Consider the following 19,652-nt stretch of genomic DNA (forward strand, 5'->3'; position numbering starts at 1 on the left):
ATATATATATAGTACAGTCTTGTAAACAAATACCATCTTCCAGAGCAGTGCAGATTGTCTGACACCTCAGGGGGGAAAAAGGCCCGAAAACAGGAACTGCACCTCTCTTGAGGCGTTGAATCTGATTACAAAAAAACACTGATCTAACTCCTTCCCTGAGATTAGGCAGTGATTTCAGTGTACAGAATCAGTATACTGTTGTAAAAGGCGGTTAATCAAACAACACTGTATTGAACAGAACTCGAAGATTTGACTATTTATGTTTTCACAGCTGAATCCCCAGCAGACTCCAGTTAAAATAGACGCTTGTTCTGTTCAAGCTGTTCAGCCATGGCCCACAGCCATGCAAAGGAGAGTAATGGAAGCAACTGAGCAACGTTAAGTCCTAACTGTAGTACTGAACACAACAATACCGAATGACACCAAGTGAATCGGACATTCATGTGAAATTACAGCTTGACATGAGTGTGTGTTTGTAAAATGAGGGTGTCATAAATTGCGTTAACACTTATCATGCAATGTGGGTCACAACAAAAAGTTTGAGCGGAGCTGATGTATCTGGGTCACAGTCTCTGGAGTCACCCCTTAACCATCCAACACTTGCTGTGTGTCTAAGAGCAGTGCGTCAGGCTGAGTTTGATCACGCCCTCCCTGTGTAGCTTGTACAGCAGCTTGAACTCGGTGGGAAGCTGGTGGGTCTCCTGCCACTTGGTGGTGAATTTGGTCCCTTTCTTGTCGTAGTAATGGTAAGGCAGATCCTTGCCTGTGTTGGGGTCCCAGCCGAAGGGCCAGAAGCCGTAGAGATGGATCTCGTCGCACATGGCGGAGGCCAGCGTGTACATGAGGATACCAGTGCTGAGCCGTTTGGGAGAGAGGTTTTTAGTTTTCCAGTATCTGTGAGGAAAATGACAAGTCAGTCGTTAAAAATCAGAAATTAAACCCAAACACCTTTGATATATCATGATTAATCCCTCATCACCTTTTTAATCTAGCTCATCATAATCTCACTTTCTTTATGCTTTTTTGTTCTTTGTCATTTTGTGTGTGTGGTTATGGTGTTATCATCCACAATATTATACTCAGGGTTGTAACCAGGATTTTAGAAATACTAAGGTCATGAGTCCAATATCCCACAATAGACCCTTTTCACAACAGACATTTTGACCTATCAAAACAGGAAAAGCACAGGTGGGGATTAATAACGTTAATGATAGTGCTGGTATTGTGCATAATCACTCAATGACATGGCTCACTGGAACAATTAATGTAATGGAGCCATTGTTAATGTAATTATTTACATCTTTTTCTGCTTTGACAAGTCAAAAAGTCAGTCGTGAAAAGGGTCTGTTCCCCCTGCGTAATTATTTGGATTTTGTGTATAATGTATTCTATTGAAGCTGCTGTAATCTGTATTTTTATACTAACAATGGATCAAATGACTATGTGTATGTAAAAAGGGGACATTTGTAGTGACAAATCCACAGATAATTATCACCCATCTCAGCAGTTCCCCTCAACTCTTTGGAGCATTTTAGCACCTTTCAGCTCAGTGTTTTGGTTTTCCAGCCTGACATCATTAGTATTGTTTCAGCAGCATCGGCAGGTTGCTGTTTTCACCCAAAAGCTCAACTAAAAATCAATCGTACACTATCTACTCAGCACCAAACAACAAACTAACAAAGTTAGCGACTAAATGGTGAACACAGTGCAGCATTTAGCAGCTAAAGAGCCAGATATTTTTCTCAAGAGTTGGTGGAGACCAAAAGCTGAGCTAAAAGGAGAGTGACTATTGGAATTACATTTATCATAAATGTTAATGTTGCTCTGTATCTGTTTAATGTGTTAATACATAACTGTTTGTTTACATGTTTGCCATATCAACTTTATAAGGTGATAAAATGTCAGTGTTGTTTTTACAGCTTGTATCCACTGCTTCAAGTGGTGAAAAATCTGTTAATGCAGGCTTAAAGGGGACCTATGTTTTTCCTTATTTTCAGTCATATTCATAATGTTACAATGCCGGATGTTCATATTAAATGTCAATGCCAAATAATGAGGCAAATGTATGTAGAAGTAATTCCTGTGAGCAAAAAGCAGCAGCTTCAGACTGCTCTGAATGCTCGGTTTCCAACGTTTTTTACTACTTTCAGCCCAAGCCAACATCAACTTGTGGTGGATTTCTTTACATGGTCCTCTCCACGCAGTGTGCAAGTTTGCTGCTGCACTCCGCTAACATTATGGCATTTTTCCATTGTTTTGAGGGTAGTCATGCCAAGCCATGACTCGAGTTGAGCTAGCATGCTGTGGGTGTTTTTCTATTACACAGCTTTGCAAAGTAAAATAAGTAGTTTGCCTGTTGGAGGTGTGCTGGTCGTCTGCAGCTCCTTATCAAACATCATCACTACTGTGGCTGTTTCTGCTCATACTATTCCTCCCTACATTATTTCTAAGTGATCTGCTGAACAAAGAGCTCCAAATATCTCCATATCTTGTTGTTTCAAGTGGTTTTTAGCGCTGCTAACGCAGCTCTGCTAATTTGGTGAGGAACAAATTTAATTTCCTGTAAATTCTTCACAATAAAAGTCCCATTATTTAGTCATTTAAAAGATTTTAATATGAAGCAGTAAAGCAGGAAATGTTGGGTTTGCATTAGCGGTAACTTAACACGACTACTATACAGTTGCCCCTCAGGTTTCTGGGAAGCTGGTCAATCAGAACCCTAGTGGTTCATCAAGAGAGGGAGCCTAAAAGACACAGGAGCTAAGACTGCCTGTTAAGAGACAGAGACTGATCTGAGGGGCTGCATAAAGGGCCAGTATAAGATAAATAAGGAGGTTTTTTTTACTGTGAATCAAGCAAAGCTACTCTAGTGGAGTCCCAGAATAAAAATATAGAGCTGGAAATGAGCATTATAGGTCCCCTTTAACTATTCAATCACAGTATCTTATCTTTCATTTCAGTCTTCTCGAAACTGCTGGGAATACAAGCTGGGTATTGAACATCAATACTTTTTTTGTGCAGACCAAAATGTGTCTGTAGCATCAAGTATTGAAAGTGTCAAGTATCGAATGCTTGAAGAGATTCTTTGGAGACTCTTCTTATTCTTCTTATCTGATATTTCCTGATTTCAATCAGAAGAAGGAACCCTGTTACATTTATTTTGGGATTGTCCAATGCTAGATTTATTTTGGTCTATATTTTCGACCTGTTTTCTCAAGTTTAGAAATAAACAGTCCTTCCCCACAGAGACTCTGTTATTTTTGGATGCTCAGAGGACACTCGATCACTTCCTTCTCGTATACAATCAGCTTTGATGATGGGAACACTGCTAGCCAAAAAACTGATTCTCAAAGACTGGGAGACAACAGTTCGACCTTCTTTCCATCGATTGGTACAAGAAGTGATTTTTATCTGGACCTGGATCTGGTGTCTATGTTGCTGTTGTTGTTTTTTCTTTCTGTCTTTCCTTGTTAAAGAGGACCTATTATGCTCATTTCAGCTCTAAATTTTTATTTTTGGACTCCACTAGAGTAGCTCTGCATGATTCAAAGCTAAAAAAACTTCATTATTAAACTTTATTTATTATTTTATACTGGCCCTTTATGCAGCCCCTCAATATAGACAGTTTCTCTTACAGGCCGTTTTTTCACACACTGTGAAATCCGTCACGAACTGACATCAGCTCGGGCTGAATGTAGAAAAAACCATTGGAAACTGAGTGTTCAGAGCAGTCTGAAGCCAGGGATTTTTGCTCACAGGGATTACTGCTACATAAGTTTACCTCATTATTTGACACATTGGCCACTTTTAACGTGCACATCTGACATTGTGACATTATATATATGTCTGAAAATAAGGAAAAAAATAATACGCCCCCTTTAATTAATACTTATTCATGGTAAGGGTATTTTTTTTGTTTGATGTTCCGAATGTGTCCCTGTGTTTCAGTGTCTACTGACATGACAATATATTAAAAGCTCATGAATAAAAACAATTATATTTTAAGAAATCTGGAGATTTTAGTCTGTACATTATATAGCTTTATATCTAACACTGTTGCATTGTTGTTTGTTGCTTATATTCCCCAAAGTAAGATATCATATAGGCATCAACATTACGAAGCCCTAGTCCTTTACATAATTATTTATATAATTATTTAAAGTTGTCAGATTTAAGTATATTGAGTCTAAGCATACTGAAATCAGCCTGTAAAACAACAACCATATGAAAGCTTTTAATTGCTTAAAGTAAAGCTCCAGTTTGCTGAAACACTGAAATTGATTTTAGTGTTCTCCATGGTAGCTGATTGTGGTACCTTCCAGTTATATTCTTAATAACTTGACTTGTGCAAAAATTTAATTACTTAACAGATCTTCATTCTTACTTGTTGACATCGTGCATGATGTTTCCTGGCCAGGCCAGTTCGATTTTCAGTTGGCCCTTGTGCTCCACAAAGAAGTCAACCAGGGTCCGGGTTACTGTGGCTGAGGTATGGAGGAAGAAGGCCGGGATCCACAGGATGGCTCCCTCCAGCTTCTTCAGATTGAGGAAGAAGTTATTCCTGTCTTGAATAGTCAGCAGGTTATTGTAGTACCTCTCCAGGATGCTGGGGTTAAAGGTGGTCAGGTTGGTCTTCCTGCCCACGTCCTTGGAGTAGACCTCCGTTGGGGCGAAGTTGCAGCGGAAGACAAAGTCGGCCTGGTCGATTTCCGGCCCACAATGGCTTCCTGTTAGGATGCCACTGTTGCCCACCACGGCACACATGCTATAATGCTTGTTGAGGATAGGAGAGATGTCTGGGAGCAGGGACTTGAAGTTGTTGCTGATAGAGAAGACATACTTGTGGCTGGAGTAGTCAAAGTGCATCAGCTGGCCCACACGCACGCTGTTCTTTGTGAGGGAGAAGTTGGTTGGAATGTCAATGTAGCTGAAGATATCTTTCCTGGAAGAAGAAAACATTTAAGCACTGTTACAGGCAGCTACTGGAGATGCAGATTCATATTAATACTTTTTTTGTTTGGTGGTGTGTTTTTATTCTGATGGATAATTGATCATCTAAAACAGTAAACTGTGGGTACGTATAAGAATTGCTTATATATTATACGACATCTTACAACCCCATGTCAAAGAAAATGCAAAGAAAGGGGCATCCTGGTAGCCTTGTGGTTAAAATACCTACCATATAACTGTATTGTTCCCAGTTTGATTCCATACCACTCTTTCTCCCTTCATTTTTTGTCTATACATATGCAAGAACACAATCTCTTTAAGAACACAAGAAATTGGAAAGACACCAATTTCTCCACTGACCACAGCTTCCATAAACACAAATGTGATGCAACCACAAGGATCACTTATTGTTATTGACTTGTCCACTTAGACACTTAAGCCACTTAAATATCACAAACCAATGATGTGTAATTATTGAAAATACTCCCTAATGCCCAGTTATATGTGGTCAGGATTCAGTCTCAAGCTCAAGTCATGCTCAGTCTTTCCCTTTGTTTGAAGGAGCATGAAGCAGAATCTGTTATTTATGTTTGCTCATTGATTTTCTGTTGACTGTTTACTGGATGCATTATTTGTGTATGTTATCAGCATTTGTTGTCATTATTTTGGTTTTCCAATGGGATTGCCACTAATTAGTATTTCATTGTTATTTATTTCAGAACTATTTGAGTGCCTTTCTTTTATCAATTATTGTTTTCATTACAGCTTCACAATCTATAACAGTCAAAGTAAACTGGAAAGTGATCCTTGAGAAAGATATTAAAGATGTTGAATTGCTTTTTCGAGTGATTTCAGTTTAAGTCCAACTGAAATCACAACTGTCCCTTTTTACTGTCAAAAATAATGTCATGTTTTTAATGTGTTTTTTTATTATTAAAGGATGAAAAGAGGTCTTTGGATAAATATGTATATAAAGTAACTTGTCACTTTTTTTTCAATAAGCACTCTGTGCACTCTTCACACCTTTGCACTATTTGTATCCTGTTTACAGATCACAGAAATGGTTTCACCTGTATATAGACATTCCATGTGTATCTTAAGTACATTGAGAGCCACTAAACAGGAGTCAAATTCCTTGTATGTGTAAACATACTTGGCCATTAAAGATGATTCTGATTCTGATATCCGAAATGTTCCTTTTTTTTATCTCAGCCAGCTGGAGAGGCGCATCGGTGTCTGTGTTTGATTGACAGCAGCTGGCAGGATGAGAGTCGGTGTTACACCGTAGGGAACGGAGACAAAGTAATCAAACTTACGCTTTAGCTGTGAGTCATGTGCAGACAGTGTGTTGCCATCAGTGTTATTAAAGAGTAAGAATCTGTTTATGCATTGTCCAATCACATCAGAAATCAAAAGTGTGTGTAAATATTTGATTGGCTGCATCAAAGTTCTCCATCTACGTAGATTTATAACTAATGGTATTCTGTCAAATTAATGCAAAGCTGGGGGGTGCTATCATGAAACCAATCATTTGGACTTAAATTGTGTCACTGCAAAAACTCTTTAACACACTACTAGAATCAGCTACTAGAAACCAGTCTTTCTTGATGTAACAGTGACACAGCATTAAGAAATAGGTTTTCCTCCATTTTAAAGCCCTCTAAGCTCAAGGCCACCTTGCTTCCCAAAGCTTTGACAGTGCAAATCATGCTTATTGCATATACTGCAGGATGACAGATATTCCCACAATAACTTTCACAAATTAGAAAACAAAAATGTCAGATAACTCCTATATCTTACCTCTGCTGATAAAAAGCAGTCTTGTTGAATTTCCATTTGGACGGTTTTCCTTGGAGCTCCTCATTTAGGGCATTGGTTAGGGGGATGAAGGAGGGGTCCAGGAAATTCATGGCAAACTGAGACCTGAGAACAACAATGTTACAGGAAATAGCATGCTGAATCACCATACTGGCTGATGGTATTGAGATGTTTTTGTAGAAGGAGATCCAAACAGATCTGCTCTTGGCTATCTTAAGTTATTTTGAGATGAAGAGTTTTTTATATAGGCCCCAGTAAGCATTAATGTTTTGCAAGGTCACACTCCAAAAATGTATACTCAAAGACTGAAAATCATCAGATTCTCCATTTTAAACACAGTTTCAGAGCCTTTCATCAACCAGCTATTGGAAACCTAAAACCATTTTGAAATCACAACTTAGATTTATTAATCAGCAATATTCTCTGGCACTACTTACTAATAAGACACCCTTTATACAGGGTTTGTAAATTGTAACTTATTTAGGACTGCAACTAGCAATTATCTTCATTATCAATTAAACTTTAAATTATTCTCTTGATTAATCACTTTGTAGTTTAGTCTCTAAAATGTCAAAAAAATAGTGGTAAAAAAATACCATTTATATTTCTCCAAGCCCACAGTGATGCCTTCAATTACCTTGTTTGTCTGGCCAACAGTCCAAAACCAAAAGATATTCAATTTACTGCCATGGGTGATAAAGAAAAGCAGCAAATCTTAAAATTTAAGCAACTGAAACCAGAGAACATTTGGCACTTTTGCTTTAAAAAGTGACTAAGATGACTAATCAATTATCAAAATAGTTGCCGATTAATTTTCTGTTGATTGACTAATTAATTTATCAGTTAAGCATTGCTGTTCTAAACCAGTTTTATTAGTGGTTAATATATCATTTCCTAAAGCTTTACGGGTCAGCAACAAAAGTGGATATGATGTTTGTTTATGATGATGATGCAAATGTTTACAATGCAGTTTACACTACTAATAATCCCAGCATTTAGCCATATGAACTCTTTATATCAGTCATGTCAGTATGTCTCACCAAATGATAAATAACACAATACCTATTTTAACAATTGAAGGCATTAGTTTAACAGATCCTAAATACACTAACAAATTGATAAGAGGTCTGATAAAAAAAAATGTGTTTTTTCTATGGAAACGCTCATATTGAAGATATTGTATGCAAAAGAGTCTGACTTACACTTTTTAAATTTTGTATGCCCCACAAAGTTAGACATTTATTTAAAAATCCTTCACAAAATGTATCCCTTTAACAGTATGATTGGAAGGTTTACTGTCATTGATAACAGTTTTGTATGAAAGAAGAAGAGTCATTAATACAGTTATTCTATAATTGTGCAATCGTGCAAGACCTTAGGATAAAATGTAAAATCAGTGGTTATCGCGCTGAGTAGATTTTGGTAAACTTTTTAATTTGGTTTTAAAAGCACTGAAAGAGCTGCAGCTCTTCATGTCTTCAGGTAGGGCATTCCACTGAGTTGTGACTTTTACAGAAAATGCTGACTGCCCAAATGCAGTGCGACAAAATGGTATGGTACAATCTCGTATATAAGATATTCCGGAGGATTTTCATCCACAGAACGAAAATGCACAAAGTCACATAATGGAGGAGAGGCCAAACCATTTCAAATTTTATAAACAAGGCAAAAATTTGAATATAATCTAAAATTCTCAAAGCTCAATAAATTGTATTTCTTAAGTATCCTACAATGATGGTAATGGATCGGCTTTTTGTTCAGAATTTTTAGTTTGTTTACATAATGACTGTCTCACCAGCCTGCCCCCAACATGTAATACAATAAGACATGTGAAAGGATCACAGCATGCATAAATATCTTGGCTGCATCCAGGGAGAGACAATTTCTGATGTATCTAAATTTTTCCAGATTGTACTTTATGGTTTTTACCATTTTTTAAACATGTTTCTTAAAATTAAAATTTGGATCTAATACATGCTGAGATATTTAAAATCAGTGACAATGTCAATCCTTTCACCTTTGATGAAAATACTCAGCTGTTTTTGCATGTGTGTACACAACAGTGTCATCTGCAAACATTTGCAGTTCTACATCATGACACTGTTGAGGGAGCGCCATATCACAACAGAAGTCATCTCAAGGCACTTTTCACATAGAGCAGGTCAAGACCATACTCTTTAATTTACAGAGACCCAACAATTCCCCCATGAGCAAGCACTTGGCGACAGTGGTAAGGAAAAACTCCCCTTTAACGGGTAGAAACCTCAAGCAGACCCCGGCTCTTGGTGGGCGGCCATCTGCTTTGACCGGTTGGGTTGAGAGTAATATACAGGCTAAATAATAGGGGACCTAACATTGATCCTTGTGGAACACCCATTGTACACTTCATGTTACTGGACAATGCGTCACAAACTTTAACACACTGTATCCTATTAGATAAATATACAGACATCCATGCCAGTGCTCTAGATGAGAATTTAAATTTAGAGAGTTTCAAAATTGAGACATTATGATTGACTGTGTCAAATGCTTTACACAGATCTAAAAATACAGCACCAACCACTCCTCCTCGATCAAGCCTAGATTTAATTTGCTCTATTAAGTGCAAGACAGCAGTTTCAGTGGAATGATTTGCTCTAAAGCCAAACTGCATGTGATGTAGACAAAAATTGCTTGTGCTAAGTTGTCAATTGTTCTTCAACAACTCTGCAACCTTTGAGAGTACTGGCAGTATACTTATTGGTCTATAATTGCTGGCTTCAAGGTGGTCTCCAGATTTAAATATAGGCGTTACAATGGCACATTTTCCAGTCATCAAGGAAGGAGCTGTGTTTAAAAGCCAAGCTAATTAAGGGAGCAATTGGAGGAGGATCTTTTTGTGATTTAACAAACATGGTGTCAAACTGGAAAGCATCTATACTTTTCAAGCTTTTTAAACAGCTGATGATTTTGTTTACTTGTGTCTCAGTGGTCTCTCCCAGCTCAAAAACCTGGCCTGTAGCATCTATAGGGACAATATCCAATTTCTTTTTAGTAGATTTTTTACCTAACTCATATGCAGCCTCAAGGAAAAGATTATTAAAGACAGAAGCAATAGAAAGACAATCTTCAATTAACTCTCTGTACTTTGAGCTGAAAATCTCCTAAAACCTTTGGGTCCCCCCTTGTGAGATTATCAATATTGTTCCAGATCAGTTGCCTCGTTAATTATGTTAAAATAAAAATGAGATTTAGCTTATCTCAGCTCTTGAATAACTTTGTTCCTCAGACCTTTATAAATCTGCATATCAGTGTCTCTTCCAGATTTCATTGCTTTCCTCAGTGCTGCATCTCTTGACTTAATCAGTTTCCACAGGTTTTCATTAAACCAGGGTAGGTTATTTTTATTTTTTAGATTTTTTCTTGACCCTTACAGTAAATCTTTTCCTAACAGAATTAATTCTATGAGTAAATGTGTTACAACCACAATCCAGGTCATCATCCCGTTTCAAATTAGCAATTTCACTGTCAAATTGATCTTGCTTAGCTTTAGGAATGCCGTGAAAGATGTTTGTCTTATTGGTTGCAGTATTCCTAAATCTATGATATATATGTCAGTTTTCTCGCAAATAGAGTTAGATTGTGATCGGATAAGCCAATAATCAGATTATAGCTTTTGGTTATTCTTTTCGGTTTGTCACTAAATATCAGATCTATTTGTATACCTGAGAGTTTTGCAATCCTTATTGAGCCTTTGACTAATTGTTCTAGGTTAAATTTCTCTGTAACCATTTTTTTCTCTTTAACTTATCCTTATCCTTATCCAACCACATCACAAAATGAAGTCTCTGTTCCAGCATCTTATTTTTATTATATCTTTTTAACAAAAATGTTATGATATTAAATTCCTCCCTTTTTATTCTATTTTTACATTTTTATTTATTTATTTTCCTTTTAGTAAAAGTAAAAAATAGACTCTATACTGTATTGTATGCCATCACACCATTTAGAGCCTTAAGGCTACAACATCAGCACCTGGGGCAGCTCACCAGTTTGATTGACAGGAAACATTTGGCCCAAATTGAAGGGGAAACTGATGTGTGAAGCTCGTATACAATCACATCCAGGTTTGAATCGTGTCCACTTTAGGCCACAGCTACTGTGTTTATTATTATTTGCACAGCAGCATCACCATCCACCACCTACAAATCTCTGCTGGAAAACGAGCACTCACCGAAACCCTGCGTGAAACATAATCCTCGGGCCTCCCATGTAGTATTTTGAGGAGGTGAAGAGGCTGTCTTTTCTCAGGGACACATAGCTGATGAGCGACAGTATGAGCACGGCGACGCACAGGATGACCAAACCCAGGGCCTTGGCGATGCGGACCATCTTGGGAGCGTTTTCATTCCCTGGTATGGATCTTGAGCGAGGCGTTGGCCTATGTTGTCATCACCGGGACGTGCACACTGCTGCCTGCCTGTCTGCAAGATACAGACACAGAGGCGACGGCGCTCATCGGCTCATATAATCGTATAAAATGGACGGCTGGTGGTCGTCGGCTGCATGGTGGTGATGATGATGCCGCGGCTCGGTGCGCTCTCATTCCTGCCCAGCCCCCGGCTGCTGCTGCTGCTGCTCCCCTCTCCGCCGCTGCTCCCCTCCAGGCTGCCGGTTTAATCAAGGAGATGGAGCAGAAATGCGTGTCAACACATCCAAGCCCAGCGAAAGACAAGCCCCGTCCTCCTCCACCACATCCACCACCACCACCTCCTCCCCCTCCTCCTCCTCCTCTTTCTCTCTCTCACACAGACACACACACACACTGACCCAGCTCTCAGCATAAAGGAAAGCTTGTCCAGTAATAAAATGAATGGGTTAGAAATGGAATGAGGCTCTAAGGAAGGAAACATCATCCCCTAATTTATGCCCTCTCATCTTTAATCTGAGCCTCTTTGTGATAAGGGTACAAAGAGTACACAGACATGTTTCAAGGCATTAAACAATACTCTGCTTTGAATAACTTGTATCTGATATGTTATTTTTTTCCCCACAAAAAAAGTTCAGTTGAAGTTTAAAACCTTCAAAATGACCTCAACTACTACTCCCTCATTGGATTGAAAAATTCAGGTTCTATGAATATACAAATATTTTTTTCCATTTCAGAAGTTTAACTGCTGGACACAAGACCATAATTGGCTCGTTGTGATGTCACAAATCATGCCCATACAGGTACACGCCTTAAACTGGGATTTAAGGTGAGCACAGAGAAGGTGGACATCCGAAATTTTAAATCACAGTGATGAGTGCAACAGATGTCTGGAATAATGAATCAAGTGTTAAAATGTGTCTAGTGGTTTAAGAATAGTGGCAGCAGAAATAGCCTCATAATCCAGTGTAGGTGTCCACATCCACCACCACCTCCCTTCCTCTCTCTCTCTCTCTCTCTCACACACACACACACTCTCTCACACACACACACACTGACCCAGCTCTCAGCATAAAGGAAAGCTTGTCCAGTAATAAAATGGCGTGAGGCTCTAAGGGAGGAAGCATCATTCCCTAAAGTATGCCCTCTCATCTTTAATGTGAGCCTCTTTGTAATAAGAGTACAAAACAGTTACTTAAGGACTCCCTCCAGACATGATTCAAGACATTAAACAATACTCTGCTTTGAGTAATTTGTGTCTGATATGTTTTTTTTTCCCCCACAAAAAAAGTTCAATTAAAGGTTAAAACTTTGAAAATTACCTCTATTCTTACATCCTCATTGAAAAATTCAGATTCAATGAATATACAAATGTTTTTTCCATTTCAAAAGTTTAACTGCTGGACTCAAGATTTCACATTTTCACTGTCAAGTCCATTCTCAGTTTATGTGCATTGAAGGTTTCCACATCACACTTGTGTAAGTTGCATTTTGGACCATAATTGGCTCGTTGTGATGTCACAAATCATGCCCATACAGGTACATCCTTTTGGTGTCAAACATCCAACTGAAGGAACAAGAAGACAAACACATATTTAAAGGGGAACTTTAAATAACGCTTAATTAGTGCACAGCTCATGATCATGAGTGCAACAAAATTAACATAGAAAAAGGGGATGCATGCATTTCATCAGCCTTTAAAGTCCCTCAGAGGAATAAATGTGTCTTATTTTAGGTTGTTTTGTAGTTCATGCCAGTACTGGAAACCAGTCTCTAAGGTTAACGCATCCTGGTGTCACAGATGTTCACTTTGAAGTTCACTAAAGATGTTAAATATCTCTCTCTCTCTTAAATGAAAACAGGTAAGCTGATGCCTTCTGGATGACCATCTGAAATTTTAAATCCCAGCGTTGAGTGCGACAGATGTCTGGAATAATGAATTAAATAACACTGTGGTAAAAGGTGGTTTAGGAACAGTGGCAGCAGTAATATCCCCATAATCCAGTGTGTAGATAGTATAATGGATTGTATGATGGTTTTACTGCTTTGAAATTAGAGACGAGCTCTGAAGAAATCAATTTGAACTTTTAGTTTTTGACCGAGGTGTTCTAGTTATGTTTTGTAGGAGAATCTAACTTAACTCCTAAATATTTATAATGCTGCACTGTATCGATTATTCCTTTCAGAGCATGGATAAGAGTAGGAGCATCAAAGAAAGCTCTGAGCTCTTGTCCTTAGTCTCATGTAATACAGATTCTGGTTGCTCTTCACTGGCACCCCATCAAATTCAGAATCCAGTTCAAAGTTCTTGTTCACCTATAGAGCTCTGCATGGTCCAGCACCTTGCCTACATTAGAGATCTACTGCAGCCAAGTGTCACCATCAGGTCTCTAAGCTCCTCTGATCAGGGTTTGCTGGTTGTTCCTCAATCTCAGTTTTAAAACTAAAGGAGACTACCTACTTTTGAGGTTGTGGCTCCTAAACTTTGGAACTCTCCCTTTGGATTTAAGATCTGTGGACTCTGTGGACACCTTTAAAAAAAACAGCTCAAGACCCATTTGACTTTATTGTGTTCTATGTCTGTATGTGTATGCTTTATTTCTTCTGTGAAGCACTTTGTGAGGTCTCTGCTCTTGAAGGTGCTATATAAATTAAGTTTTTCACTTGTTATATGTATACTCTTAGACTTTTTTGAGTTTGTAACAAGCTTTAAATTAATAAAGGATGTCTACAGGTCATGAAAAACAGACTATAAACTGGAGAAAGCCTGGTTTGGTAGAGCTGGTTTTGACAAAGGGCCCCTCTACAAGACAGGACCTACCCTCACCGAAACACCTAATGTTGCACTTTAGTGGTGCATAGTCCTCAGCAAATCTGCATTTCATCAAATAACTGCAACCATTGCCACACAGTCAAACAAGCCCGTCCTAACTTCGGTTAAATGCTGCTCTAGGACTGCAACTTATGGCTGTTTTCATTATCGATTAATCTGTCAAATATTTTCTCCATTAATCAATTGTTTGGTCTATAAAATGTCCAAAAATGGTGAAAAATGACTCAAAGCCCAAGGCGATGTCCTCAAATGTCTTGTTTTGTCCCAACCAACTGACCACAACCTGAAGATATTCAGTTTACTGTCACAGAAGACTAAAGAAAGAAAATATTCACATCTGAGAAGCTGGAATCAGAAAATTTTCTTCTTAAAAAACGACTCAAAACGATCATCAAAATAGTCGGTGATTAATTTGAGCTGTCAACTACTCGATTAATCGACTAATTGTTGCAGCTCGACTCAGCTTTAGTATTAAAAAAGTTTCTAAAATAAAGATGCGATGCTTCACCAACACTAAAGATTTAACTCATGACACAAGTGAATTGAGTAAAACAAACAGGATAAAAAGTACTTTTTTTTATTTGGAAGGATTATTTCTGACCCTTCCAACATATTTCATTTGTGATATTATATCCAGATACAACACACATTATGTCGCAGTCACAAAACATAAAGTTTTTTCTTCTTTTTGTTTTTTACACATTATGTACATTTTTTTAAACATTTTGTTTTTTTTTTACAGTAAGCTTATCTTGGTAAACATAGTAAACAACAACCGCTCATAATCACATTTCAACGTTTCCATGCATATACAGTCTGCTTTTCACACTACAAGGTTTTATATGTCACATTAGAATCGTGTACGTACATAAACATTTGCAGAATACTGTATTTATGTGTGGTATTGAGTATAAAAACAGGTTTAAAAAAAAAAAAAAGATTGAGAATGTGCTAGTATGTTAGCTGGTGTTCAACAGATAAGTGTACCTCATGACTGACATCTGTAAGTTCTCCCTTGAGCGTCACTATTTTTCCTGGAATGTGTCAAAACTTGGGACACAAACAAACACAAAGTCTTGGAAAAGAAGACATTCTGATGTATTGCCATCAAGCTGCCGAGATTTAGCAATTTTCCGTTTTGCATTATTCCGATATGTTTTGTAACAATAAAAAGACACAGACAGTAAACCGAACACAGGCACTTAATGATCAAATCCCGTCACTTGGCTCACCTACGTACACGTGGCGAGTGAAACATAGAGGTTTGCGCTGAAACATGTTGACCACCTTAAAGTTAGTTACAATTCAGAAGGACAATCACACATCTGTCATTAATGCACGATGAGGAAGCGTCACTTTCTGCGGTTGAGATAGGCCGAGGGGAAGAAGGCTCCTTCGCCATCACTGCCTGGTGAGCCACATGGGCTGTCTTCTCCACAGCTCATGTCTTCACACGAGTCCTCACTACGAGAGAAGAGGGGCCATTAATCATCAAAATCCAACCTCATGTAATCATGTATGACTGTGCTATTGTTGGACTACACGAATACTGTCAATCTGTGATGACGTTCACTGGATTAATGTGGATGGATAATTGGTAAGAACAGGGGGAGGTGTGTTTTTCAGGCAGAGTAAAGAACTTTTTGAAAAAACATGTGTGGCCACATTGCATCCTGGTTCAATAAAGGACAGGTTCACAATTTTTTTAGTCTATCTTAAAACAACAGTCAGGACCCCCAGATAAACATTGAAACAGGTTTTCCACTGCTGACTTTGTGTTTCATGCAGAAACAGGAAATCATTCCTCCAGTTCATACTGACCATTAGAAGATCCCTTCATAATGCACTTACAATATAAGTGATGAGGGACAAAATCCAAAAGCCTCTTTCTGTGCAAAAATGTATTTAAGTTTATCTGAAGCTAATATGAAGCTGCAGCCATCCAAATGAGTCAAATCAAGTAGATATCTTTCAACATTACAGTCTTTTTAGTGCCAAAGTCCCTCTTTTTGTTACTATACTTCCACTGCAGCTCAACAGGGAAACACTGTCTGAGGAAACACACAGAGGGAATTTGATGCTAAAAAGATGCTAAATGTGGCAGATATCCACTTTATATCACTAACTCAAGACTGCTGAAGCCTTATATAAGCTTCAGATAAACTTATAAATGTATTTTTGGCACAAAATGACTAGATTTTACCTTCACTTACACTGAAAGCACATTTGAAGCTGATCTTTTAAAAGCCAGAATGAACAGGAGGAATGATAAAAAAGTGAGGAAAACCTGTTTCAATGTTCATATGGACACCTGACTGTTGTTTTAAGACACACTTGAAAAAATTGTGAACCTATCCTTTGAGGAGTGAGTTCATGGTGATTTCAACTAAGGCAGTGGTTCCCAGTTCCCACAAACTACTTCTTACATAGAGATTAGTTGTGTGTTTACACATACTAACTGTCAGGTTTAACAGCTACGTAGATAACTGACGAAGTAGTCTTGACCCCCAGTTGGAAAACTCTGTACTAAGGCAATGACAAGGTCAGTGGGATATATTAACACCAGCCATCAGCTGAATGGTAGCAGAATGACTAAGGTTTGCAAGATTGTCGTTGCCAACAGACGCCAGACATTGTATTGATTACAGATCTAATTTAAAACCAGTGCACTGACAGTCAAAAAGGACCATTTTGCCATTATCTCAGCATCACAGCATCTTGTTTTCAGTCAAGAGAAGCAGCAAGCAGGTAAATTAAGGAAATGAAAGTGGATTATTAACCTCTCACTCTCATCCCAGCTCCCTTCGGGAATAGTTGGCAGGCCAGGTACACTGAAATGACTGGCCTGAAGATTCTGAGCTGTTCTCCTGGACACGATCCAAACAAGCTTTTTGTTGTCAGGTTTGTTACATTCGCTTGAGCGGTACTCGGTCATGCACTTTGCCACAAGTTCCTTCCAGTGGTGCAGCGCGCTGTCACTAATCTGTGAAGAAGTCAAATAGAAAACATCTGAGAGGCTGCAGACAGAAATAGTCTCAAAAATATGCTGTCAACAACAAGTCAAGTGATGTTTTTTTCCACATCTAGACGTCAGGCAGGGATGCTGTCATGCCACAATGTGCAGTTTCAACATGTGTATTATAACGAGCAAAGAAATGTAAGAAAAGCTGGAATTGGAGGAGTAAAGAAACAAAACCTCAGTGTATAAAGAGCGTATGTGCTGCTACATATACCACTCTTATCTTAAAACATAGTGTGGTGCTCAAATAGTGACACAAAACGGTGAGTTATGAAAGTCCAGAGCAACACAGAGAAATCAACGTTATTCATTGAGAATTTAACACCAGACACTATGAAGAATTTAATGGAAGCATTATATTAGAGCTGCAATTGTTAGTTGATTAATCGGTTGATAGAAAATTATTCAGCTACAATTTTGATAATCCATCAATTTTTAAGCCCAAATTCACAAGGTCAAGTTAGTATTTTATGATAGTAAGCTGTATATCTTTGGACCACTGGTAGATCAAAACAAGACATATGTCAACCACATGGACTGTGGGAACTTGTGATGGGCAATTTTAACTATGTGTTGTCATTTTGTAGACCAAACAATTAATCAGAAATAATAATCAGTAGATTAATCGATAATGAAAATGTTCCTTAGTTGCAGACATACAATAAACTTCTCTTTTTATACCTTTAGATATCTTTGGAATTGCTGGACAATCTTCAACGAGGTGATGGACTGAAGGGCTTCGAACTCCTGAGCAATGAGGGACAGTGCCAGCACTGATGGCTGCGGAGGACAAAAACAGCAGATTTATGAGACTTGGGACTCAAATTCAGTGCTGCTATGCTGTGAAATTGTCACCTGAGAACAATCCTTACTTTTGCTTTAGAGAAAACAAGCCGGCATAAGCAGGCTTTTAGCTGGGCTTCCAGTCTCCCAATGCTTGGGATCTCCTCCCTTAAAATATAGAGGGAATCCTGTGATCCGCCAGTACAAACCTCATAAAGCAGAATCTATTTGACCAACTCCATGCAAACTGGAGTAATGCTTCAGCATATAACAATAAAAGAAAATAACAGACGATTAAACGCTTACCTTCCAGCAGACAGGGATGTGAAGGCCGAATAGTAGAGCTGTAGAAAAGTTAAGGCCGTCACTACTTTGGGCTCCACGCTGAGCTTCTCTGAGATGATCTTCTCCATACGACAGAGGTCTGACACAGTGAACTTGCTTTGGCTGATGCGAATGAGTTCATGGGTGGTTGAGATATTGCTCTCTTCCTCGACCATTTTGGCAGCAATGTGGAGACAGCAGACTCCAATACAGGGCAAATGTTTTGGCTGCACCTGCGACAATAACACAACAGTGATAAGTGAGTCAACATCCCGTGATTCAAGGTCAAACAAGGTCGTTGTCGTCACGTTTTTTGTCTACTGGTGGGAAGAACCTAATGATAAAAACAAACTAATTGAGTTATATTATCACTCGTAACAACATTTTATGCTTGAATGCTTTATTGAACTCATACCTTCATAATGGCGAGGAATCTGTCAAGCAAATTGACAGCTTGCACAAAAGTCTGGGTGCTATAGCCAAAGAAACTGGTCAGACCCCACAGTTCTTCCACTCTGGTGTCTCTGCATTTCGCCGACACGCCACTGTGATTCTGAAAAATGCACCATAATATATTAGACAGACATCACTGAAATTGCCAACATATAAAATTCATGCCTGCACAGACAGCCAAAAACAGAGAAGTGGGTCAGTGGGTTACCTCTGTGGAAGCAGACTCCATCAGTTTCAGGCCAGTTTCCCTTGGAAGAAAGTTGTACTCTTTGGCACAGCATGACTTCAACTCTTTCAAGAGCAAGCTGTCAACGCCTTGAAGATCCCTCATCCTGGAAAACAACATATTTCACTTGTTCAGCATTGTGGTCCAAGTGAGAATCAACAGATGTTTCCGTGCAGTCAAGTGAGTGAAGACAAGAGAGCAAGTAAATGTTGTCTTGTTGACCACACCTACTGGGTGTCAAATATCATAGGAACCCCCCCCCCCCCAAAAAAAACTTAAAAATACTTTGTCTTATGTGTCTTATACCGTGCTATACACCGATTAATTGGGATGATGTGCAAGAAACAACATGTTAAGGCAACATAAACACAGACAAAATGAGCGTTAACGTTAACGTTGGCATTAGTTTGGGTTGGAAGTAGTTGACTTTAATCTAAATGTCTACTGGCCAACAGAAACTAGGTCACCTAAATAATTATACCGAGTATAACATAAAACATTTCGCTCGACTTAGACGTTTTAATTTACTATCAAACTGTCTTCATATCAAGTTCAGGGACACAACAACGTTGATAAACGCCACGAAAACAAATAACGCCAATGTTAGCTGGTTACATCCGCTAGCTTCCCAATGAAAATCAAGAAACCGCCGTCTTACCTTGCCCCAAAAGCCACGGAAGTGCAGGATAATATTAAGGCTGCAGCTTAATTACGCTTCCCAGTTATTCATGTTTCCATTTTGATTCCAAGGTTGGGCGGTAAATGTTTAAAAACACAAGAACCTTGACCCTTGCTCAAAGGAGTGTCCGCTCCGAGTAAACAAACAACTGCTCATCTG

General features: G+C 38.6%; 2 protein-coding genes across 2 annotated transcripts; both read right to left on the bottom strand.

The window, feature by feature from the left end:
- Nucleotides 1–17: 17 nt before the first annotated feature.
- On the bottom strand, nt 18–11,877 carry LOC121904143 (sia-alpha-2,3-Gal-beta-1,4-GlcNAc-R:alpha 2,8-sialyltransferase-like). The gene is made up of 4 exons (XM_042421703.1): nt 10,982–11,877; nt 6,751–6,873; nt 4,385–4,942; nt 18–894 (listed from the first exon to the last, which is right to left on the bottom strand). Exons 1-4 carry the CDS (start codon nt 11,137–11,139, stop codon nt 612–614), a joined length of 1,122 nt encoding a protein of 373 aa, XP_042277637.1. The 5' UTR covers nt 11,140–11,877; the 3' UTR covers nt 18–611.
- A 2,693-nt stretch (nt 11,878–14,570) lies between these two features.
- On the bottom strand, nt 14,571–19,649 carry LOC121903482 (cyclin-G2-like). Its single transcript, XM_042420558.1, has 8 exons — nt 19,473–19,649; nt 18,797–18,920; nt 18,551–18,688; nt 18,118–18,368; nt 17,901–17,979; nt 17,710–17,808; nt 16,790–16,992; nt 14,571–15,473 (listed from the first exon to the last, which is right to left on the bottom strand). The coding sequence occupies exons 2-8, from the start codon at nt 18,917–18,919 to the stop codon at nt 15,362–15,364; spliced, it is 1,005 nt and encodes a 334-aa protein (XP_042276492.1). The 5' UTR covers nt 18,920; nt 19,473–19,649; the 3' UTR covers nt 14,571–15,361.
- Between the last annotated feature and the right edge of the window lie 3 nt (nt 19,650–19,652).

The sequence above is a fragment of the Thunnus maccoyii genome, chromosome 9 (assembly GCF_910596095.1).
Source record: "Thunnus maccoyii chromosome 9, fThuMac1.1, whole genome shotgun sequence".
NCBI lineage: Eukaryota > Metazoa > Chordata > Actinopteri > Scombriformes > Scombridae > Thunnus > Thunnus maccoyii.